The 24,391-nt window shown below is 44.6% G+C and overlaps 1 protein-coding gene across 13 annotated transcripts in view; it reads right to left on the bottom strand.

Annotated features, from left to right (window-relative positions):
* Positions 1 to 24,391, bottom strand: part of MOK (MOK protein kinase) — an 83,339-nt gene that overhangs the window by 41,852 nt on the left and 17,096 nt on the right. For 7 of the 13 annotated variants that reach the window (XM_003902292.5, XM_017961546.2, XM_017961549.2 and 4 more), the window contains exons 2-4: positions 20,402 to 20,516; positions 3,952 to 4,041; positions 1,690 to 1,760 (exon numbers count right to left, since the gene is read on the bottom strand). In XM_003902292.5, coding sequence (XP_003902341.3) covers positions 1,690 to 1,760; positions 3,952 to 4,041; positions 20,402 to 20,516 — 276 coding nt within the window. The remainder of the gene's footprint in view (positions 1 to 1,689; positions 1,761 to 3,951; positions 4,042 to 20,401; positions 20,517 to 24,391) is intronic. The other 6 variants (XM_017961550.2, XM_009212288.3, XM_031667820.1 and 3 more) reach the window with 2 other exon arrangements.

Genomic DNA, 24,391 nt, shown 5'->3' with positions numbered 1-24,391 from the left:
ATGGAGTCTCGCTGTGATGTCCAGGCTGGAGTGCAGTGGCGTGATCTCGGCTCACTGCAACCTCTGTTTCCCAGGTTCAAGCTATTCTCCTACCTCAGTCCCAAGTAGCTGGGACTACAGGAACATGCCACCACGCCTGGCTAATTTTTGTTGTATTTTTAGCAGAGACAAGGTTTCACTGTATTGGCCAGGCTGGTCTCGAACTCCTCACCTCAAGTGATTCACCTGCCTTGGCCTCCCAAAGTGCTAGGATTACAGGCATAAGTCACCACACTGGCCTTTATTTTTATTTTTTGAGACAGAGTCTCACTCTGTCACCCAGGCTGGAGTGCAGTGGAACGATCTCGGGTCACTGCAACCTCCGCCCCCTAGGTTCAAAGTGATTCTCCTGCCTCAGCCTCCTGAGTAGCTGGGACTACAGGCAGATACACACCACTACTCCTGGCTAATTTTTTTGGTGTATTTTTTAGCAGAGACAGGGTTTCACTTTGTTAGTCAGGCTGGTCTTGAACTCCTGACCTCAAGTGATCCACCCGCACTGGCCTCCCTCCTAAAGAGCTAGGATTATAGGCATGAGCCACTGCGCCCAGCTTTATATACATCAACTTTTATGGATGTAGAAAAACTTGGCTACTTATGCTATTTATTTTGCTAGTAATTTACTATCACACACATATTTTAAGTCACAAATAAAATACATGAATATTGATATAGTGCTTTTTTCCACTACCCAATTTCATAAAAACAATTTTATTTGAACTCTTCATATATATCTTCAACATCAGTGTCTTCTTCATCACAAAAATAGTTTATCAATCTAAAAAGTTTCCATAGCACATCATCTTCAGTGTGGCCCAAATTGTGAGCTAATATACCATCTAAATCATCTATGACGCTGTCACTAAAATTCTTTTCCAAGTCATAAGTAGTCACTCATGTGACAATAGCACAGTTGTTTTTTATTTGTCCTCTAGGTATAACGTGATTTGAAAAATCCAACACTTGCTGTATTGCTTTCTTAGTGAGATATATAAGGTTCATTTGTCCTGACATCAAACACAACCATGAGGTCAGACCCCCAAGAACAATTTGCTCAATGAGGGCCAGCAGGCTCTCCTTTTCTCCTGTTGCCCTCAGGGGACCTCTGTAAGTATCTGAAACCAGCCCTGACTGTCACCTCAGGCAAACATGCTGTCTTCAACAGTGCTTTATTGTTCAGAAGAAAGGAAATGAATGAGCATCGTGGAAAATGGCAGGAGCTTCCCTCACATGCAGGCGACTATTCTGGAGGGAAAGCTTTGCCTGAAGAGGCATGGAACAGAATGTCGAGCAACAGCAGATCTGGGGAGCTGAGAGGCCCCCTGAGCCAGCGGGCCTGTGGCACACATGCCCATGGCGGGGCTGGCTGCGGCGCTCTGCAGCAGAGCTGCCCCTGCTGCCTCCCGCCACCCTCCCCCAGATCACATGGGCACCCAGAGGGCCTGGGACTTCCTTTCTTGTTTGCAGTCATGTTCTGAGTAGACGAGCCGTCAGGAAAATGCCTTCCCATGAGTGAAGTGGCACTGTACTGTGTATTATATATAACTACGGCACTATGATGACTAATGATGTTGAGAACAACTAAGCATATGTATGAATTAGAAGCCTTAAAAGAGGATCTTAGGTTAGCTTTCAAATTATTCCACGTACCTCGTATTAGCTCATAAATATTCATGTCCATAAGTTCACATATTAGTGCAAGAGAACCAGATTTTCTGTCACTGAAGAAGAAAGCAAGTTTTTAAAATAAATTTTCTGGCCTTAATCAGAAAATACAATCCAATATTTAATCCATTTGTAAACGTTTCTAGTAAACATAAGGCACTCCCACATCAAATACTACAGTGTAATTGCTGAAACAGTAAAGGTTCTGATTTCAAATCAGTATTTCAGGTAAAATTAATTAAAAATACTAGCAAAACCCAACTTTGAACAAAATTCTAAAAGTCGAAAATATGTATGTCGTGAAAATACATAATTAACTATCAGTAGAAAGAAGAAAAAGGCTGGGGAGTTGGGTAAGCAAAACAATGAAAGAGGCCAGGTGTGGTGGCTCACTCCTGTAATCCCAGCACTTTGGGAGGCCGAGGTGGTGGATCACTTCAGGTTAGGAGTTTGAGGCCAGCCTGGCCAACATGGTGAAACCCCATCCCTACTAAAAATACAAAAGCTGGGTGTGGTGGCGGGCGTCTGTAGTCCCAGCTGCTCGGGAGGCTGAGGGAGGAGAATAGCTTAAACCCAGGAGGTGGAGGTTGCAGTGAGCCAAGATCGCACCACTGTACTCCAGCCTGGGCAAAAGAGTGAGACCCTGTCTCAAAAAAAAAAAAAAAAAAAAGAAAAGAAATTAATTCGTGCTCCGTGACTGCAAATTAAATTTTAATTTAGCCAAATTCCTTCCACGTAATTGGGATAAATCACAATGGGAGAGTAACAACCAAAAACCAGTCAGGGGAAAAAGAGAAAAACGAGTCACATCACAAGTGTGTGATATCAACGCTGACACAGAATGGGGACAGAGACTGCTGGCTGAGCCACCAACTTCTCCTGAGTTCAAGCAGGCCTTTAAAGGGTTCCCAGAGTCCTTAGCGGGAGCCTGTATCACCCCAGACCCTACTCTGGGTGCCTCCAATCTGGCAGAAAGGGGTCTTGGTTGTTAGGAGACCCACATGAGATTCTGGACAGAGTGCTGTGGAAAGTGTGTGGGAAGTGCATGACGTGCATGCAGTGTTGACACTATGACATACTAACTGCAGTCTCTGGACCTGGCCCAAATTGACTTCTAAGAACGCTACAGGCCAGGAAGTCACACAGTTATAACAAGACATTTCATTTTGAGTTTAAAACTGTTCCATTCTCTGATTAAAATCTACTAGACTTTAACTGGCAGTGGAGTTTAACTGGAGTTCCTTGGTCGATCTTACAGGCCACTCTCCCTCCGGAGCCACAGCGAAGCTTCTACACCGAGGGGCACCCTCTCAGAGTGGCGGTGCCATTCTAGCCCACAGCAAAGAAGGTCCCCAAATCCTGTAGTCTGACTCCCTGGCTCAGTGAGGTCTGTAAGCACAGCACAGAGTTGTCAGGAAGAAGGCCTTCCAGGCTCAGGCAGGCACTGAGGGACAAGCTGTGCTCTGCCTTCTTGATTGATAGATAAGCCTTATGGAAACTACTCTATAATTAGAACAGAAATGAAAACTCCCCAGAAATGTTATCAATTACAGTAAGAAAGGCTACAGGAGACTGTTCAGAAATGGCAACTGGCAGGGACAGAGTGAGAATGTACAATCCCTGAAATAACACAACAGTGCTTTCCCAATAGGTCAAAATTCACACTCAAGACCTCAGCAGCCTAACTGAGCTCCAGGAGATGAACTGTTTGCATGACGGATGCTTTTATGATGTGGAGTCACCTAAATGAAGGCATTTCCACATTAAGAATCAGATGCTGGCCGGGCGCAGTGGCTCATGTCTGTAATCCCAGCATTTTGGGGGGCCAAGATGGGTGGATCACCTGAGGTCAGGAGTTTGAGACCAACCTGGCCAACATGATGAAACCCCGTCTCTACTAAAAATACAAAAATTAGCCGGGCGTGGTGGCGGGCGCCTGTGATCCCAGCTACTCAGGAGGCTGAGGTAGGAGATGGCTTGAACCTGGGAGGTGGAGTTTGTTGTGAGCCGAGATTGCGCCACTGCACTCCAGCCTGGGTGACAGAGAGAGACTCCTTCTCAAAAAAATTTTAAAAAAAGAATCAGATGCACATTTTTCCAAATAAAAATGTGATATAAGATGAAGTAAAAATGGTTACTCTCTGAGCTACAAAGCAAATATTCAAAATGTCTACCATGGTTTTCTTCCTTAAAAAAAGATTATTTTCATCAAATTTAGATAACTTTTCAAGCTCCAAATATACTTACAAAACCACTTCATGCAACGTAAGAATGTTTGGGTGCGGATTCAGGCGCCTCAGTGCTTGGATCTCTCGTAGGTTGTTGACTTGCTCAATACTATGGTGTAGGTAAAAATGGATAGCTCATTCACAGTTTAGGTCAACTTCAAAATTAGAGTTACTTATTATCCAGGATCACAATTTTAAAACTCACAAATATTTCAAGCAAATTAATCAGCTTTTATATCTCCCATTAGAAGCTGAAGTTAAGCTATACCTCACTGCTGCATTAAAAAATCAAGGTTCTTATAGCTAGAACATATGTTAAAATTTTTCCCATCTAAGATCCTGAAAGAATACTTGGTAGTTTATTTTACAGATTAACAAACATAAAAACAGACATTTAAACTTATGATTAAATTTATTAGTAAGATTAATAATTAAGATTTAGTCTTCAGTTTATAGATACACTATCTGAACATGAGCATTTCAAAGTTCCAAGAAAAGATCAATCCCGCTTTTTTCTGAGACAAAGCCTCACTGTCATCCAGCTGGAGTGCAATGGTGCAATCATGTCTCACTGGAGGCTCAGGTGATCCTCCCACTTTAGCTTCCTGAGTAGCTGGGACCACAGGTGCATCCCACTACGCCCTCTCAAACTCCCAGGCTCAAATGATCTGCCCGCCTCAGCCACCCAAAGTACTGTGATTACAAGCGAGAGCCGCTGTGCCCGGCCTCTTTCTTCTCTTTAATGATGCTGTACTCTTTTCAATTGCTTTTTTTTTTTTTTTTTTTGGAACGGAGTTTCCCTCTTGTTGCCCAGGCTGGAGTGCACTGGCGCGATCTTGGCTCACCGCGACCTCCGCCTCCCGGGTTCAAGCAATTCTCCTGCCTCAGCCTCCTGAGTAGCTGGGATTACAGGTGCCTGCCACCATGCCCGGCTAATTTTTGTATTTTTAGTAGAAATGGAGTTCACCATGTTGGCCAGACTGGTCTCAAACTCCCGGCCTCAGGTGATCTACCCACCTTGGCCTCCCAGAGTGCTGGGATTACAAGTGTGAGCCACCACACCCGGCCCTCTTTTCCATTTCATTCACCTGGTGACAAGCACTCTCTGGGCAGGTGTGTCTTATTGCAGGCTCTTCTTTATGAAGACGGCTCTGCCAATACAAATCATGTCAATACAGTGCAATCAGGTCCAAGGCCTGAGGCTGGCTGTCACTGCCCTCTAGACAGACCTCTTTTGAGAATGCCACTTCACCACAGTAGGCCTATGGGGTCACACCTAATTGAATAATTCAATTCACCAGAAACTGTCATCTCAGGCTCCAAAAGGAACTAATTGTGGGACTACTTTTTCAATTGGCAAATTCTGTTCTATCAACTTTTAACATATAGTGGAAAGCTCAACATTTTGTTTGGTTATTTGAAGAGTAGTTTTACCCAGCAGTATAGGTGTAGTTTTAAATCAATATGGCTGAGGCTGGGCGTGGTCGCTCACGCCTGTAATCCCAGCACTTTGGGAGTCCAAGGTGGGTGGATCACCTGAGGTCACGAGTTCCAGACCAGCCTGGCCAACATGGTGAAACCCCGTCTCTACTAAAAATACAAAAATTAGCTGGGCACAGTGGCATGTGCCTGTAATCTCAGTCACTTGGGAGGCTGAGGCAGGAGAATGGCTTGAACCCAGGAGGTGGAGGTTGCAGTAAGCCAAGATTGTGCCATTGCATTCCAGCCTGCCCAACAGAGTGAGACTCGATCTCAAATAAATAAATAAATAAATAAATAAGTCTGAATATTTTAAGTCACTTCATGTTAGCCAACAAATAGAAACCTGATATTTAAGAAAAGCCTGAAAACAGAATAGCCTGAAGAGTCTAAGAATATTTCAGACTAAAAGTTCTAGCCCTCATTTTCATTACTATCCTGTATTTCCTCCCTCACATCCAAGTTGGTATTCAAAGTGTTAACAACTCGCACCCCAGATCCACAACCAATCAGAAAAGACACAGCTGACCATGCTGGAGCCGGATCCTCAAGGTGGCCAGAACTAGGGAGTGCTGAACAAGGGGGCCAGGTGACACTCAGGAGTGTCCAGACAGCAGCTATTTACCAATGAATACAAATCATTCAATATTCTACAACACACAGAACAGAAAAAAAATAATAATTCCAGGCCAAAATGCCAACAGTGTTGAGACAGAGAAATCCTGCTTCAGGTGGAAAGAGCTAACAAGCTAGCAATAGTTCCAATTTTTGAACACCCAATCCGAAAAACTTAGGTTTTAGAACTGGGCAGCCAAACAGCCATACTATTTAGACAAATATCCACTCTTCTCATCTGTAATAGGAAAATCAGTTATCACACCCCAAAACATATTTTGCTTACTGGAGACAGGATTCTTTCATATCTCCACAGGCATTCACTGAGAAATAATGAACTAAGACAAACATTTAGAAAGGCACATTTTCCTGGATATTGCTAGATACCAGGATCTAGCAATTGTTCAAATAACAGTGATTAATAAAATTCAAATCAACTCTGTCCCCTCTATTAAAATCATGAAAAAAAAAATCTAAAAAAACCTGGAAGTAACTACTTTTCTTTGCCTTGGAGTTGCTCTGAATTTTGTGCTTAGGTGACATTCAGTTTGTTTTTGTTTATTGTTCTGTTGGAAACAAAATATCACAGAATTGAAGGTGAGAGGAATGCAGGCAGCCTTTGCTCCAAAAAGAACCAGATGACGGCCGGGCGCAGTGGCTCACGCCTGTAATCCCAGCACTTTGGGAGGCCGAGGCGGGCAGATCACGAGGTCAGGAGATCGAGACTATCCTGGCTAACACGGTGAAACCCCACCTCTACTAAAAAATACAAAAAATTAGCTGGCTGTGGAGGTGGGTGCCTGTAGTCCCAGCTACAGGAGAATAGCATAAACCCAGGAGGCTGAGCTTGCATTGAACTGAGATCGCGCCACTGCACTCCAGCCTGGGTCACAGAGCGAGACTCCATCTCAAAAAAAAAAAAAAAAAATTTAAAGATCAATTATGAAATTTCTTTTTTTTATTTTTTTGAGACGGAGTCTCGCTCTGTCGCCCAGGCTGGAATGCAGTGGCCGGATCTCAGCTCACTGCAAGCTCCGCCTCCCGGGTTCATTCTCCTGCCTCAGCCTCCCGAGTAGCTGGGACTACAGGCGCCCGCCACCTCGCCCGGCTAGTTTTTTGTATTTTTTTAGTAGAGACGGGGTTTCACCGTGTTAGCCAGGATGGTCTCGATCTCCTGACCTCGTGATCCGCCCGTCTCGGCCTCCCAAAGTGCTGGGATTACAGGCTTCAGCCACCGCGCCCGGCCAATTATGAAATTTCAACATTTCATTTTATTGGATGAATTTTATGGAAAATAAGTTTATCTAACCAATACAATCTATATGAAGAACGTTCTCAAAGTGAAGGGAAGGGGAGGAAGAAATGGTTATATTAATATTAAACAAAATAGACTGCAAAATAAGGATTACTACTACTTATGATTTCATGATGTTAAAAAAAGAGTCAATACATTAGGAAGCAATGACAATTGTAAATGTGTATGTGCCAAATAAGAAATTTTTTTTTTTTTGAGATGGAATCTTGCTCTGTCATCAAGGCTGGAGTGCAGTGGCACGATCTAGGCTCACTGCAACCTCTGCCTCCCAGGTGGAAGCTATCCTCCTACCTCAGCCTCCTGAGTAGCTGGGATTATAGGTGCCCACCAGGCTATTTTTGTATTTTTAGTAGAGACAAGGTTTCATCATGGTGGTGAGGCTGCTCTCGAACCCCCAACCTCAGGTGATCCACCCGCCTCGGCCTCCCAAAGTGCTGGGATTACAGGCGTGAGCCACTGCGCCCAGCCTGAAGTATAATTTTCATGGCATAAAATTCAGCTATTGTAAATGAGTTTTAGGACATTTATACAGCTGTGCAACTGTCACCACAATTCCATTTCAGAACACTTTCATCATCTGTTGGGAGGTTTTTGATAACAACTAATAAAAATAAAATATAGCTATTTTATCAAATAAGGCTGTTTCAATTTCCAGTTTTATTTTGTGTCAGATTTGGTAACTGTGTTTTTTGAGGAATTTGTTTATCTAACCTAAATTGTCATATTTATTGGCATACAGTTATCTGTAATACTCTCATTATTTAATTTTTTTGGTTTATTTTTTTTTTGAGTTTTTTTTTTTTTTGTTTTCTTGCTCTTGTTGCCCAGGCTGGAGTGCAATGGCACAATCTCGCCTCACTGCAACCTCTGCCTCCCAGGTTCAACTGATTCTCCTGCCTCAGCCTCCCGAGGAGCTGGAATTACAGGTGGCCCGCCACCACGCTTAGTTAATTTTTGTATTTTTAGTAAAGGCAGGCTTTTGCTGTGTTGGCCAGGCTGGTCTCAAACTTCTGACCTCGTCATCCGCCCGCCTTGGCCTCCCAAAGTGCTGGGATTACAGGTGTGAGCCACCGCGCCCCGCCTATTATTTTTTAATTCTGTTGGAGACAATGATGTCTCTGGTGTCTTGCTCTGTCACCCAGGCTGGAGTGCAGTGGCATGATTATAGCTCACTGCAGCCTTGAACTCCTGGGCTCAAGCCATCCTCCAGCCTCAGCCTCCCAAAGTGCTAGGATTATAGGTGTGAGCCACCATTCCCGGCCTATTTTTAAAATATCTAACTGTAGTGATCCTCTTTTTCATTACTGATCCTGGTTGGTGACATTAGTGTTGATGTCTTTTTTTCTCCATCAGCCTTACTAGGAGTTCATCAATTTAGTTAATCTTTTTAAAGAGCCATCTTTTAGCTTTGTTGATTTTCTCTATTTGTTTTCTATTTCATTGATTTCTGTTCCTCTTTACTGTTGCTTTTCTCTCACTTAAGATATTTAATTTACTCTTTTTTTTTTTTTTGGAGACGGAGTCTCGCTCTGTGGCCCAGGCTGGAGTGCAGTGGCCGGATCTCAGCTCACTGCAAGCTCCACCTCCCGGGTTTACGCCATTCTCCCGCCTCAGCCTCCCGAGTAGCTGGGACTACAGGCGCCGCCACCACGCCTGGCTAATTTTTTGTATTTTTTAGTAGAGACGGGGTTTCACCATGTTAGCCAGGATGGTCTCGATCTCCTGACCTCATGATCCGCCCGTCTCGGCCTCCCAAAGTGCTGGGATTACAGGCTTGAGCCACTGCGCCCGGACTTAATTTACTCTTATTTTTTTACCTTCTTAAGGGGGATATTTATTTATTTATTTATTTATGAGACAGAGTCTGTAATCCCAGCACTTTGGGAGGCTGAGGCAGATGAATCACTTGAGGTCAGGAGTTTGAGACCAGCCTGGCGAACATGGTGAAACCCTGTCTCTACTAAAAATATAATAATCAGCCAGGCATGGTGGCAGGTGCCTATAATCCCAGCTACTTGGGAGGCTGAGGCTGATATGCCTTGAGGTCATTGCTTGTTCCACCACTTCACCGTGACTCCATCTTTTTATCACTATGAATGATGTTATAATAAACATCATTGTGGGGCGGGGGGGGACTTTCCCCACAAGGAAAACTTCTGGACCAATTTCACTGGTGAATTATTTCAAACATTTAAAAAAGAAGTACTCTTACACAAACTTTTTCAGGAAAAAAGGAGGAATGAACACTTCCCAACTTGTTCTGTTAGGCCTGAAAAACTTTATACCAAAATCTAACAAAACATTTTTTTTTAAAGACAGAGTCTCACTCTGTTGCCCAGGTTGGAGTGCAGTGGAGCAATCTCGGCTCACCGCAACCTCCGCCTTCGGGATTCAAGCCATTCTTGTGCCTCAGCCTCCTGAGTAACTGGGATTACTGGCATGTACTACGACACCCAACTAATTTTTGTAGTTTTGGTAGAACAGAGTTTTGCCATGTTGGCCAGGCTAGTCTCAAACTCCTGGCCTCAAATTATCCACCCATCTCAGCCTCTGAAAGTGCTGGGAATACAGGTGTGAGCCACTGCACCCTGCCGCAAAACCTAATAAAGACTTTTTTTCTTTTTCTTTTTTTCTTTTTTGAGACAGGGTCTTACTCTGTTGCCCAGGCTGGAGTGCAGTGGTGTAATCACTGCTTACTGCAGCCTTGACCTCCTGATCTCAAGCCATCCTCCCACCTCAGCCTTCCAGGTGGCTGGGACCACAGGTGTCTGCCACCATGCCCAGCTGTTTTTTATTTGTAGAAACAAGGTCTCGTCTTGTCCAGGCTGGTCTCAAACTCCTGGGCTTAAGCCATCCTCCCACCTCAGCCTCCCAATGTGCTGGGATTAAAGGTGTGAGACACCTCACCTAACTCCCTAACAAAGACTTTTATATAGTAAGAAAAGTATAGGCCAAGCATGGTAGCTCACGCCTGTAATCCCAACACTTTGGGAGGCCAAGTCTGGCAGACTGCCTGAGGTCAAGAGTTCAAGACCAGCCTGGCCAACATGGCAAAACCCCATCTTTACTAAAAATACAAAAATTAGCCAGGCATGCTGGTGCGCGCCTGTAATCCCAGCTACTTGGGAGGCTGAGGCAGGAGAATTGCTTGAGGCAGAGGTTGCAGAGAGCTAAGATCACACCACCACGCTCTAGCCTGTGCCGCACAGTGAAACTCCATCACGGAAGGAAAAAAAGTAACCCTTATGAGTACAAATACAAAAATACTTGACAAAATACTATCAAATCCAGCAATATGTAAAACTGATCACATGTTATGACTAAGTGGGGAATCCCAGTTATACTGGGAATGCAAGGTTGAGTTATTATTCAAAAATGAATAATTTTTGCCACAAAGCCCAGCTAATTTTTTGTATTTTTAGTAGTGACGGGGTTTCACTGTTGTTAGCCAGGATGGTGTTGATCTCCTGACCTCATGATCTGCCCGCCTCGGCCTCCCAAAGTGCTGGAATTACAGGTGTGAGCCATCGCGCCCGGCCTTTTTTTTTTTTGTTTTTTGAGACAAGTTCTCACTCTGTCACCCAGGCTGGAGTGCAGCTGCATGATCTTGCCTCACTGAAGTCTCCACCCCCAAGGCTCAAGCAATCCTCCCACCTCAGCCTCCCAAGCAGCTGCGACTACAGGTGTGTGCCACTACACCTGGCTAATTTTTGTATTTTCAGTCAAGATGTGGTTTCACCATGTTGTCCAGGCTGGTCTTGAACTCCTGGGCTCGTGTGATCAGCCCACTTCAGCCTCTTAAAGTGCTGTGATTACAGACGTGACACATTGTGCCCAGTTGGTTTTATTTTTTAATAGAATTAATGAGCTATACTCCTAGAATCCTCACAGGAAAAAAAAAAAAAAATGAGCTGATTCTAAAATGTATATGGATGTACAGAGGACCTAAAGTAGGCAAAATTGTCTTTAAAAACATGAAGAGGCCGGCCACGGTACCTCACGCCTATAATCCCAGCACTTTGGGAGGCCAAGGCAGGTGGATCACCTGAGGTCAAGAGTTTGAGACCAGCCCGACCAACATGGTGAATCCCTGTCTCAACTAAAAATACAAAAATTAGCTGGACGTGGTGGTGGGTGCCTGCAATCCCAGCTACTCAGCAGGCTGAGGCAGGAGAATTGCTTGAAACCAGAAGGCGGAGATTACACCATTCCGCTCCAGCCTGGGCGACAGAACGAGACTCTGTCTCAAAAAAAAAAAGAAGAAGAAAGACTTTTAATATCTAACTTCAACATTTACTTTTGAGCTACATTAATCAAAACAGTATAGTATTGGCATAATGACAGTCAAAGAGGGCAATGAAACAGAATAGAGAGTCCAAAACAGACCCACACTTATGCAGTCAATTAGCTTTCGGCAAAATAATCCACTGAGGGCAAAGAAAGTCTTTTTTTTAAACAAATGATACTGGAACAACTGGATATTCATTTGGGGGAAAAAAAAATGATGCTTGATCCCTACCGCTCACCATTCACAAAAATTAATTTAAGATGGATCACAGATCTAAATGTAAAAAGTTAAAATGATAAAGATTTTTAGAAAAAAATACAGGAGAATATATTCACAACCTGTAAATAGGCAAAAATTTATTCTAAGACAGAAAGCAAAAAACAATAACCACAAAAAATTCCATAAATTGGACTTCACTGACATAAAACACTTCAGCACATGAAAAGATGCCATAAAGAAAATGGATAAGCAAACCACAGACTTGGAGAAACTACCTGTAAAACACATCTGATAAAAGACGTCTATACAGAATATATACAGAACTCCTAAATTCAATAAAAAAGCAAACAGCCTAATGTTTTAAATTATTTTTTCTTTTTTTCTCCCTTAGGATAGCTTGTTTCTTAAGGTATAAATTTTTTAAGGGGCAAAAACTTGGACAGGCAGTTCATAAATGAAGATACATGAATGGCCAGTAAGTACATGACCAAGTGTTCATCATTAGTCATCAGGGAAGTAGAAACTAAAACTAGCAGGAGATAATTCCATACAATCACCAGAATGGCTTAAACTTAAAAGAGTAACAACATCAAATGCTGGAGAGAATAGGGAGCAACTGGAACTTTCATTCTTCGCTGGTGGTAATATAAAAAGCTACAGGCCGGGCACGGTGGCTCACCCCTGTAATCCCAGCACTCTGGGAGGCCAAGGTGGGCGGATCATGAGGTCAGGAGATGGAGACCATCCTGGCTAACATGGTGAAACCCCGTCTCTACTAAAAAATAAAAATAAAAAAAATTAGCCAGGCCTGGTGGCGGGCAATCTGTGCTCCCAGCTACTCGGGAGGCTGAGGCAAGAGAATGGCGTAAACCCAGGAGTTGGAGCTTGCAGTGAGCCGAGATAGCCAGCCTAGGCGACAGAGGGAGACTCTGTCTCAAAAAAATAATAAAATAAAATAATAAAATAAAAAGCTACAATCCCTTTGAGAAAAGGCTTGTCAGTTTCTTATAAAGTCAAACATATACCTACCCTTTGACCCAGTGATTCTGTTTCTAGGTAACTGCCTAACAAAAAATAAAAACATACAAAAAATTAGCCAGGTGTGGTGGTACACGCCTGTAGTCCCAGCTACTCTGGAGGCTGAGGCAGGAGAATCGCTTGAACCTGGGAGGCGGAGGTTGTGGTGAGCTGAGATCATGCCAATGCACTCCAGCCTGGGCAACAAGAGCGAAACTCCATCTCAAAAAAAAAAAAAAAAAAGAAAGAAAAAATGAAAACATATATGCACAAGTAGAATTTCTATATTTCTTTAGTTGTTTTTTTGAGACAGGGTCTTGCTCTGTCACCTAGGCTGGAGTGCAGTGGTGTGATCATGGCTCATTGCAGCCTCAACTTCCCAGGCTCAAGCAATGCTCCCATCTCAGCCTCTCAAGTAGCTAGGACTACAGGAGCGAGCCACCATGACCCGGTCTTTTTTTTTTTTTTTTTTTCTGTAGAGAAAAAAAACATACTAAAAGTCTTTCTTCATAAGACATACAGACCAGGCTGTATGTCGCCCAGCCTGGTCTCAAACTCCTGGGCTCAAGCAATCCTTGCGCCTCAGCTTCCCAAAGTGCTGGGATTACAGAAGCAAGCCACCACGCCCAGCCTAAGAATTCGAATTTCATAGCAGCTTTATTCATGGTAGCCCAAAGCTGGAAACTATCAAAAAGTCCATTAACAGGAAAATGGATAAAGAAATTGTGTTGTAGTCACAGATTGTAATGAATGTTGCTCAACATTAAAAAGGCATAAACTGGCCAGGTGCAGTAGCTCACATCTATAATCCCAGCACTTTGGGAGGCCGAAGCAGGTGGATCACCTGAGGTCAGGAGTTCAAGACCAGCCTGTCCAGTGAAACCCCGTCTCTACTAAAAATATAAAAATGAGCTGGGTGTGGCGGCACAGACCTGTAGTCCCAGCTACTCAGGAGGCTGAGGCAGGAGAACTGCATGAACCTGGGAGGCAGAGGTTGCAGTGAGCTGAGATTGCGCCACTGCACTCCAGCCTGAGCAACAGAGCAAGACTCCATCTCCAAAAAAAAAAAAAAAAAAAGAGATTAAAACTACTGAACAACAGTCACGATAAATCTCAAAGACATGATGCTGAGTGAAAGGAGATGGACACAAGAGCACATGCTAGTGATTGCCTGGGATGGCAGCGGGAAACTGAAAAGGAACAAGGAAGAACTTTCTACGGTTCTTTGTTCCACATCTTGATTACTCGAGAATATCCATTTGCCAAAACTGTACAGATAAACAATGTGCACTTCAAGGTATACAAATTTTACCTTTAAAAAACTGTATAATGTTATAGATTGCATGTTTGTGTCCTCTAAAATTCACACGTTGAAACCCTAAACTCCCAGTGGGATGATATGAGGAGGCGGGGCTTTTGAGAGGTAATTCGAGCACATGGCATTAGTGGCTCTAAGAAATGCCAGAAAGACTCTAGAGAACGTGTGTCCTCTCTCTCTCTCTGCTATCTGTCATTTGAGGACAAAGCAAGAAGACGGCCACCTGCAAATCCTAAAGCAAGCCCTCGCCAGACACCAGACCTGTCTGCCAGCACCTTAATCTTGCACTTATCACCCTCCAGAACTGTAATAAATAAATGTCTGCTGTTTAAGCCACACAGAATACAGTATAATTTGTTATAGCAGCCCAAACTATATGGAGACATAGCATAATGACCAAGTAGAGGAAGGACACTGGGTGGAGGCATACATTAAATAAAAATCGCAGGCTTGCTGATTCTGGCTGCTGGATACCTAGGGTTACTGTTCATTTTGTGTATGTTTGAGGTTTTTCATATTATAATCTTTTAAGTAAAAAAAAAAAAAAAAAGGCTTTTAGAGAGACTCATAAATTCCTTGCCTTTCTTTTTTCTGTTTTTTTTTGAGATGGAGTATCGCTCTGTCCCCCAGGCTGGAGTACAGTGGCGCGATGTTGGCTCACTGAAAGCTCCGCCTCCCGGGTTCACGCCATTCTCCTGCCTCAGCCTCTTGAGTAGCTGGGACTACAGGCGCCCGCCACCACATCCGGCTGATTTTGTATATTTTTAGTGGAGACGGGGTTTCACCATGTTAGCCAGGATGGTCTCGATCTCCTGACCTCGTGATCCGCCTGCCTCGGCCTCCCAAAGTGCTGGGATTACAGGCGTGAGCCACCACGCCCGGCCCTTTGTTTTTATCTATAACCTTACACAGCAGACTTTTTGTTTTTGTAAAAGTAATGTGAGGACTGCTTAGAGGTGTGACTTGAGAAAAACCATGTCCCACATCTAGACCTGACAGTGGCATCAGCGTCTGCAGCTGGGAAGAACAGTGGGAAGATCACTGTGTAGGAAGGACCTACACAGACTTGGACTCAGACTGGGCTCCACGACGTGTAGGTAGCAATGGGCCGGGTGGGGAACTTGTTCTCTCAGAATTTCAATTCCCTAGACTGAAAGATGTAACAATGCATCTTCCTCCCAGGGCCCCAGTCAGGATTCAATGACATGCATATAATTCACCTAGTACTGTTCATGACACCAGATATGTAGTGAACAACTGCGGTAATCTTACTATTATTATCATCTCACTTACATCTCCAAAATAGTCTTCAAGCTCTCCTAACTTGTATTATCTGTTATGGAAAAACTGATTTACACACCAAGTTGCTTTTTACGGTATGCCAGCACTGCATTAAGTGCTTCATCTGCATTATTTAATTTAACCCTCACAACAACCTTATGGGGTAGATAACTGTGGTTATCCCCATTGTATAAATAAACAGAGGCACGGAGAAATTATGGAATTGTTCAAGATCTCATTAACTAAAGTGGAAGAGCTGCTAGTTCTGACCTTTAGAGTCGGAGCTAGTTACGCTATGCTGAACCCCAGGTTTAGCAGACTTGTGCCAATGTCACTGCCTCGGGGCACAAAGGGAGATCCTGCAAATACCAAGACTACGTTTTTTTTTTTTAAGAGACTCACTCCATTTCTTCTGTTTCTATAGGAAAAATATAGACTAAAAGCATAGCAAAAGAGAACCATTTTTTGTTGTTGTTTTTGAGACAGAGTCTTGCTCTATTGCCCAGGCTGGAGTGCAGTGGCACAATCATGGCTCACTGCAACCTCAACCTCCAGGACTCAAGCAATCCCCCCACTTCACTCTCCTGAGTAGCCAGCACTACAGGCACCACCAATGCCCAGCTAATTTTTTTATTTCTTTTTTTGGTAGAACGGGGTTTTGGCATGTTGCCCAGGCTGGTCTTGAACTTCCAGGCTCAACTGATCCACCCACCTTGGCCTCCCAAAGTGCTGGGATTACAGGTGTCAGCCACTGTGCCCAAAGAGAGCCTATTCTTCATTGTGTACTTTTGGCGAGTGTTGGTGGAGGAAAATTCTGAGGAGATACCAGAAAAGATACCAAAAGGACTTAGTTCTGTTGAGGCCTCAGGCAAGTAACTAACCTTCTTATCCCTAACTAAGGCCTTGAGCGACTCAAAAGGCAAACAACGCTCAGGAGTGAAAGTGCCCTCCCTGCCACAGTACTAATCCATTATGTGTCTTTTTTTTACCTTTACCTTTCTTTAACTTCACATTAACTAAGATTACTGCAAAAGCTATCCATTTCTATTTGAATTAAAGCAGGGGAAAGGAGCAGAAGTAACACTGGAGGGGGTAGGGGTCAGACGCTCCAAATACCAACCTCGTGCTGCCCAAGTGACTCAGTGCGACTTTCTGCTACTAATGCTTCACATTCCTCACACCACCCACACAGCTGTGCAAGGCGACTCTGAGGATTCATTTACACAATGATAAGTAAGCAGAAACGGATTTGTGTGTGTGTGCAGTTACCTAACGGACATGGTTTCCTGGTGGTGAGGCACATCCTGGATCTGCTTTCTGCCAAATCCCTTACACACCAAAAGTGCCTGGTCCAGCGGAATTTTGGCTTCCTTGTCAAGGAAGGCAGAGTGAGACAGGGTCTCACTCTGTCGCCCAGGCTGGAGTTCAGTGGCACAAACACACCTCACTGTAGCTTCACCTCCTTCCTGGATTCAAGAGATCCTCCCACTTCAGCCTCCCAAGTAGCTGGGACCACAGGCACACACTACCGCGCCCGGTTGATTTTTTAAATTTTTTTATAGAGACAGAGTTTCCCTTTGCTGCCCAGGCTGGTCTCAAACTCCTGGGCTCAAGCGATTCTCCCACCTTGGCCTTCCAACGTGCTGGGATTACAAGGCATGAGCCACCATGCCGGGCCAACCTATGGGATGTGTTCTAATCAACTGCTTTTGAAGTTAAAGGCAAAGAACATAAATTGTTTCTGAAATACAGCAAATGATTGTGCATACAGTAAGGAAGGCCATCATCCACTGCACATTTACCATATGCCCCACCTTGTTAGTTTTCTGTTCATTCCCTTGCTTAGTCCTCAAGCACTCATGACAAGGAAGACAAGATTCAGGTGGACCAGGCACTTTTAGTGTGTGAGGACTCTGGCAGATGGCAGACTCAGGATGTGCTTCACCGGGAAACCATGTCCCTTAGGTAACCGCACAATCTTCCCAGGGGCTGAGGAGGTATGAGAAGGAACTTCAATAAACTGAGCATTCTTGACCCATTAGAGAACTGCTGCTTAGAACATTCTATACTTATTTGAAAGAGGCTGGACCCAGGACTGTAATCCTAGCACTTTGGGAGGCCAAGGCAAGTGGATCACTTTGAGCTCAGGAGTTCGAGACCAGCCACAACATGGCGAGACCCTGTCTCTACAAAAATACAAAAATTAGGCCGGGCACGGTGGCTCACACCTGTAATCCCTGCACTTTGGGAGGCCAAGGTGGGCAGATCACTTGAGGTCAGGAGTCCGAGACCAGGCTGGCCAACATGATGAAACCCCATCTCTACTAAAAATGTAAAAATTTGGCCGGGCGCGGTGGCTCAAGCCTGTAATCCCAGTACTTTGGGAGGCCGAGACGGGCGGATCACGAGGTCAGGAGATCGAGACCATACTGGCTAATATGGTGAAACCCCGTCTCTACTAAAAATTACAAAAAACTAGCCGGGCGAAGTGGCGGGCGCCTGTAGTCCCAGTTACTCGGGAGGCTGAGGCAGGAGAATGGCGTAAACCCGGGAGGCGGAGCTTGCAGTGAGCTGAGATCCGGCCACTGCACTCCAGTCTGAGCGACAGAGCGAGACTCCGTCTCAAAAAAAAAAAAAAGTAAAAATTTGCCGAGTGCGGTGACGCACGCCTGTAGTCCCAGGCACTCGGGAGGCTGAGGCAGGAGAATTGCTTGAACCCGGGAGGCAGAGGTTGCAGTGAGCCAAGATCATGCCACTGCACTCCAGCCTAGGTGACAATGTGAGACTCTGTCTCAAAAAAAAAAAAAATTACAAAAATTAGCTAGGCATTTGGTGGCTCACGCCTATAGTCCCAGTTACTCAGGAGGCTGAGGCTGGAGAATTGTTTGAGCCCCAGAAGCAGAGGTTGTAGTGAGCTGAGGTCACACCACTGCACTCTAGCCTGGGCGACAGACTGAGACCCTGACTCAAAAAAAAAAACAAAAAGCATCACACCCTACTGTTCAAAGTCCTGTACCAGCAACTTTGGGTCAAAGGTGGCTGTTTAAGGAAGTCTGTTCTTGTTTTTTTAATTTTTGTAGAGATGGGGTCTTGCTATGTTGCCCAGGCTGATCCTGAACTCCTGCGTTCAAGCAATCCTCCTGCCTCAGCCTCCTAAGTAGCTGGAATTTCAGGTGTGAGCCACAGCACCCAGCTGTCTGCTCTTTAGATATGGGATCATCAGTACACTGTGCATCAAATTCTCTCTCATCAGTGGTTTACAAGTAAAGAGGCAGTCAGGGAAAGAAAGAAACACAGAGAATGCAGAATGTAGAGAGAGGAAGAAGTGCCAGAAGAGAAGGAGCAGAGCACCTGGTGGCTTCAGTCTTCCTAGTGAGAGGTAAACTGCCATATGCATTGGGCAGTGAAGAACAAGGATTTGCCTTGGCAGAATCTGGGTTCACATCTGGCTCTGCCCACCCAGTGATCTAGAAAAAATGTCAAATTACCTCACATCTCTAAGCACCTATCCTCATGTACAAAACAAGGATAACTACCCTATCCAGATGTCATGAGGATGAAATTACTGTTCTTGGCCAGGTGGGTGGCTCACACCTATAATTCCAGCACTTTGGGAGGCTGAGGCAGGAAGATCACTTGAGCCCGGGAGTTTGAGGTCAGCTTGGGCAACACGGTGAGACCCCATCTCTATTTTTAAAGTTAACTAATTAATTAATCAAAAAATGAAGGCTGGGTATAGTGGCTCAGGCTGAGCGTGATGGCTCAGGGTGGGCACGGTGACTCATGCCTATAATCCCTGCACTTACATTATATTAATATAATATTAATATATTAATTTATTCACAGTTAAATTGCAAGGACCTCTACTACATTTAGACTAAGGTTGCATTTACAGAAGTCCAACACATGGCCAGGCACAGTGGCTCATGCCTGTAATCCCAGCCCTTTGGGAGGCTGAGGCAGGCAGATACCTTGAGGTCAGGAGTTCGAGACTAGCCTGGGCAACAGGGTGAAACCCCGTCTCTACAAAAAACACAAAAATTAGCCAGGCATGTGGTCTGCTCCTGTGGTCCCAGCTACTCAGAACACTGAGGTGGGAAAATCGCTTAAGCCTGGGAGGTGGAGGCTGCAGTGAGCTGAGATCGAGTCATTGCACTCCAGCCTGGATGACAGGGTGAGACCCTGTCTCAAACAAAACAAAACAAAACAAAACAAAAACAAACAAAATAAATGTGCTGGGCACGGTGGCTCACACCTGCAATCCCAGCACTTTGGGAGGCCAAGGCAGGCGGATCACTTGAGGCCAAGGAGTTCAAGACCAGCCTGGCCAACAAGGTAACACCTGATCTATACTTTAAAAAGATAATAATTAGCAGGGCTTGGTGGCACACACCTGCAGTTGCAGCTACTAGGAGGCTAAGTCACAAGAATCGCTTGAACTGGGGTGGCAGAGGTTGCAGTGAGCCAAGATTGCACCACTGCACTCCAGCCTGGGAGACAGAGTGAGATTCTGCCTCAAAAAAAAAAAAAAAAAAAAAAAAAAAAAAAATTAAATGGATCATAAAGGGTTCACTTCCAAGCTCTCTATCCTGTTCCATTGGTTGATATATCATTTTTTGTTTTTGTAATTAAAAAAAAAAAAGAAATCCAACACATATATAACTTTTAGGAACATACAGACTGTTTAAGATGAGACACACTTTTGAAACTTAAAAACTTTTTTGTGGTCATTCATCACTGATATTACAGTAAGACTGGATATGAGTAAACTCCAGTATGGTAAACATAACATTAGCACATAACCCTCACTGTCCAAAGAAATCTGACTGTATCTTACACTTTATTAAATTAATAAAGTTCCCTCCTAGTAGTAAGTCTCCGTTATTGATTGAAACCTGGATGTGTGTTTGGTCCCAAGTGCATCTCTGGCAGCCTACCTTTCAAAGCGCTGCTTCATTTGTTTACATGCATAGTAGTTTCCATCTCTCAGGCTTTGCATCTTCATAACTTCAGAAAACGTTCCCTCTCCTATTTTGCCAATTGCTTTATAGTCTATAAATAAAAATGATTACAAAAATAAAATGTTATTTATGCATATATTTGTATTCACTTCCAGACAGCAAACTTTTAATCTATAACATAATTTAACAGCAATATACTGAGAATTGTTTCTCCTATCTTTGTAAGGTTTAGTGGTCCCCTCAACTTTAGGGGAAGTTGGAACAAAGCATCATTTCCTCCCAGTCTGTGCCCTCCCTTGGATAGCAGGAACCACCTTACCTGGATCCTGGCCAGTGAGGAGAGGCTCAGCTACCCTACAAGATTCAGAAAGCAGAGATGGGATTCTTCCAGCAGGGGTGGGCATGGGCGTGGGCGTAGGCTCTGGGCTGATGTCACATTGCACCAGCAGCCTCTAAGAACTCTCCTGAAATTCACCTTCCCTGGTCCTACAGAGGGCCCAGCTGATCTGCAACAGTTTCCTACAATTCTTTTACTTCCTAATTTTCTGAAAGCTAACAGTAACTTTCCCTGGCCCTGCTGCCACCACATCACCCCCAGCCCTGATAATGGTTTTGTAAGCCTCTAGTTCACTATGTTAAATGCCTTCCTGCTTGAAATACCTAGGGTAGTTTCCATTTTCCTGACCAAACCCTGACTGACAACAAATGAGCACCTTGATGTGGGCTGCTGCTGTGAACAAAAATCTAAAATATGTGAGTTGGCTTATTGGTCAGGTGGCAAAATGCTAGAGAGCCTGGCATATATCATGATGAAATATTGCCCGCTTAAAGGAATGCCTGTAGTCACTGCTGCCTTTCATAGATCCACTGCCTGCGGAGCCTGCTGGCCTAGGGAAAGTGGTGGGAAGAGTCAGAATGATGGAGTATGCTAATTACTACTGACTGCCTTAGCAAGCTATTTCAAGACAAAGGTAAGTACAGGCAAGAATGGCTATACCACTTTTTAAGCAGAAATTGAAAGAATAAGTAAAGTCTAGAGAGCAAAAGTCTCACCAGTTGTAAAAGTTTCTACAGCCCAAATAATAGGAGAGTAAGATTGCAAAAACATTGACAAAGAATAGCCCGTGAGCCTTCTCCGTTGAACAAATGGCTCATCTTTGCAGCAGAGATCACAGGAAGGCAGTTACAACCTCCAGGCATTTGTTTTAGAAAGCTTCAAGGAAGCTCCTGTAAATTGAGACCCAGAAGCATATGAGCGAGGCCGCACAGAAATAAGGCAGGCTTGGGGCCAGACGTGGTAGCTCAGCCTGTAATCCCTGCACTTTAGGAGGCCGACCCAGGCAGATCACCCACCTGAGGTCAGGAGTTCCAGACCAGCTTGGCCAAATGCCGAAACCCTGTCTCCACTAAAAATACAAAAAATTAGCCAGGTGTAGTGGCATACACCTGTAGTCCCAGCTACTCGGGAAGGTGGGGCAGGAGAATTGCTCGAACCCGGGAGGTGGAGGTTGCAGTAAGTCAAGATCACGCCACTGCACTCCAGTCTGGGCTACAGAGTGAGACGCCATCTCAAAAAAAAAAAACAAAAAAAAAACGCAGACTAGAGAGAGAGATCTCTAGCAGAACCTTGGGTGTGGGGCTGACCAGAAGCAAACAGACCAGAAATCTTCAAACATCACTTAGACTGCAGCAGAAACAAGCCTAGAGTAAAAGAGGCCTTCACTTCAGGCCCCAAACCCGCATCTGCACAAAGCAGATGGGATCTTGCTATGTTGCCCAGGCTGGCCTCAAACTCCTGGGCTCAAGCCTAAACTTCTACCTCAGCCTCCCAAGTGGCTAGCATGAGCCATTGCCCCCAGTTGACAGGGTTTCAAAATTGCAGCACTGAACGTGGGCATCCTCTTCAGTATTCCTTTCCACATGCACATTTTGAATGCCTTGTCTGAATTCTGATTTGAACAAACCATCAGTAAAAAGGTATTCATTTTTCAGAAGTGATAATGGTTATGTCAAAACACAAAAAAATGTCCTTATCTGTTAGCAAAAAAATACAGAAGTATTTCCAGGTGAAAATGACATAATAGTTAGGATTTACTTTAAAATACCCCTGGCTGGGTGGTGGCTCACGCCTACAATCCCAGCGCTTTGGGAGGCCCAAGTGGGCAGAACACTTGAGGCCAGGAGTTTGAGACTAGCCTGGCCAACATGGTGAAACCACGTCTCTCCTAAAAATACAAAAATTAGCTGGGTGTGGTGATGCACACCTGTAATCCCAGCTACCTGTAATCCCAGCTACTTGGGAGGCTGAGGAAGAAGAATTGCTTGAACCCCGAAGGCAGAGGTTGCAGTGAGCCGAGATGGCACCACTGCACTCCAGCTTGGGGGACAAGAGCAAAACTCTGTCTCAAAAAATAAAATAAAATAAAATACCCCTGTACATTCCCATTCACTACTGCTGAAATTATAAACTGACATAGTCTCTTTGGAGGGCAATTTGGCAGCACCTATTAAATCTTTAAGATGTGCATCCTCCAGCTGGGCGTAGTGGCTCACGCTTGTAATCCCAGCACTTTGGGAGGCCAAGGTGAGGATCACTTGAGCCCAGGAGTTCAAGGCCAAGTTAGGCAACATAGACCCCATCTCTACAAAAAATAATTAGCCAGACTCAATGGCACACGCCTGTCATCCCAGCTACTCAGGAGGCTGAAGTGGGAGGATCGCTTGACCCCAGGAGTTTGAGGCTGCAGTGAGTAGGGACTGCACCACTATACACTAGCCTGGGCGACAGAGGGAGACCCTGGCTAAAAAAAAAAAACTTGCTCAAGTACATATGATAGGAAGATTAATGATTGCACCATTAATCAACACAGTAAAGCCGATAACCCAAATGGCCCCCATAGGGAACTTGATTAATATGGTTTACCTGTATAACAGAATATACTGTAAATATTTAAAATAATGGGTGGCAGGTGCCTGTAGTCCCAGCCACTCGAGAGGCTGACACAGGAGAATCACTTCAACCTGGGAGGTGGAAGCTGCAGTAAGCTGAGACTGCGCCACTACACTCCAGCTGGGCAACAAAGTGAGACTCCATCTCAAAAAAAAAATAACAACAACAACAGTAATAATGTCCTTAAAAACTAAACACACACACACACACACACACACACACACACACACACACACACGGAATTAACTGCGGCTCTGAGGGGTGAGGTTACAGGTGTCTCATTTTCTAAGATATTTTCCACAATGTTGTTTTTTGAAATAAGAGCACTATTTTCACTATTTTATATCAAAATACCCAAAAAAGATGGTGGTGGGGAAAATGGTAAAATGTTGATCACTGCTGAAATTCGGTGATGGATTTATGAGGGTTCACTGGGCGCGGTGGCTCAGGCCTGTCATCCCAGCACTTTGGGAAGCCAAGGCAGGCAGATTACCTGAGGTCAGGAGTTCGAGACCAGCCTGGCCAACATGGCGAAAATCCATCTCTACTACAAATACAAAACTTGGCCAGGCACAGTGGCACATGCCTGTAATCCCAGCACTTTGGGAGGCCGAGACAGGCGGATCACAGGGTCAGGAGTTCAAGACCAGGCCAGCCTGACCAAGATGGTGAAACCCCATCCTACTAAAAATACAAAAATTAGCCGAGCGTGGTGGCGTGTGCCTGTAGTCCCAGCTACTCGGGAGGCTGAGACAGAAGAATCACTTGAACCCGGGAGGCGGCGGTCGCAGTGAGCCGAGATTGAGCCACTGCACTCCAGCCAAGACTACACAGCAAAACTCCGTCTCAAAAAAAAAAAAAAAGAAAAAATTTATCAGGGCATGGTGGCACACACCTGTAATCTCAGCTACTTGGGAGGCTGAAGCAGGAGAATCACTTGAACCCGGGAGACGGAGGTTGCAGTGACCTGAGATCGTGCCACTGCACTCCAGCCTAGGCAATAGAGCAAGATTTCA

The sequence above is a fragment of the Papio anubis genome, chromosome 7 (genome assembly GCF_008728515.1).
Source record: "Papio anubis isolate 15944 chromosome 7, Panubis1.0, whole genome shotgun sequence".
Lineage (NCBI taxonomy): Eukaryota > Metazoa > Chordata > Mammalia > Primates > Cercopithecidae > Papio > Papio anubis.
The sequence above is the reverse complement of the archived record's forward strand: the minus strand, read 5'-3'. Positions and strand labels throughout refer to the sequence as shown.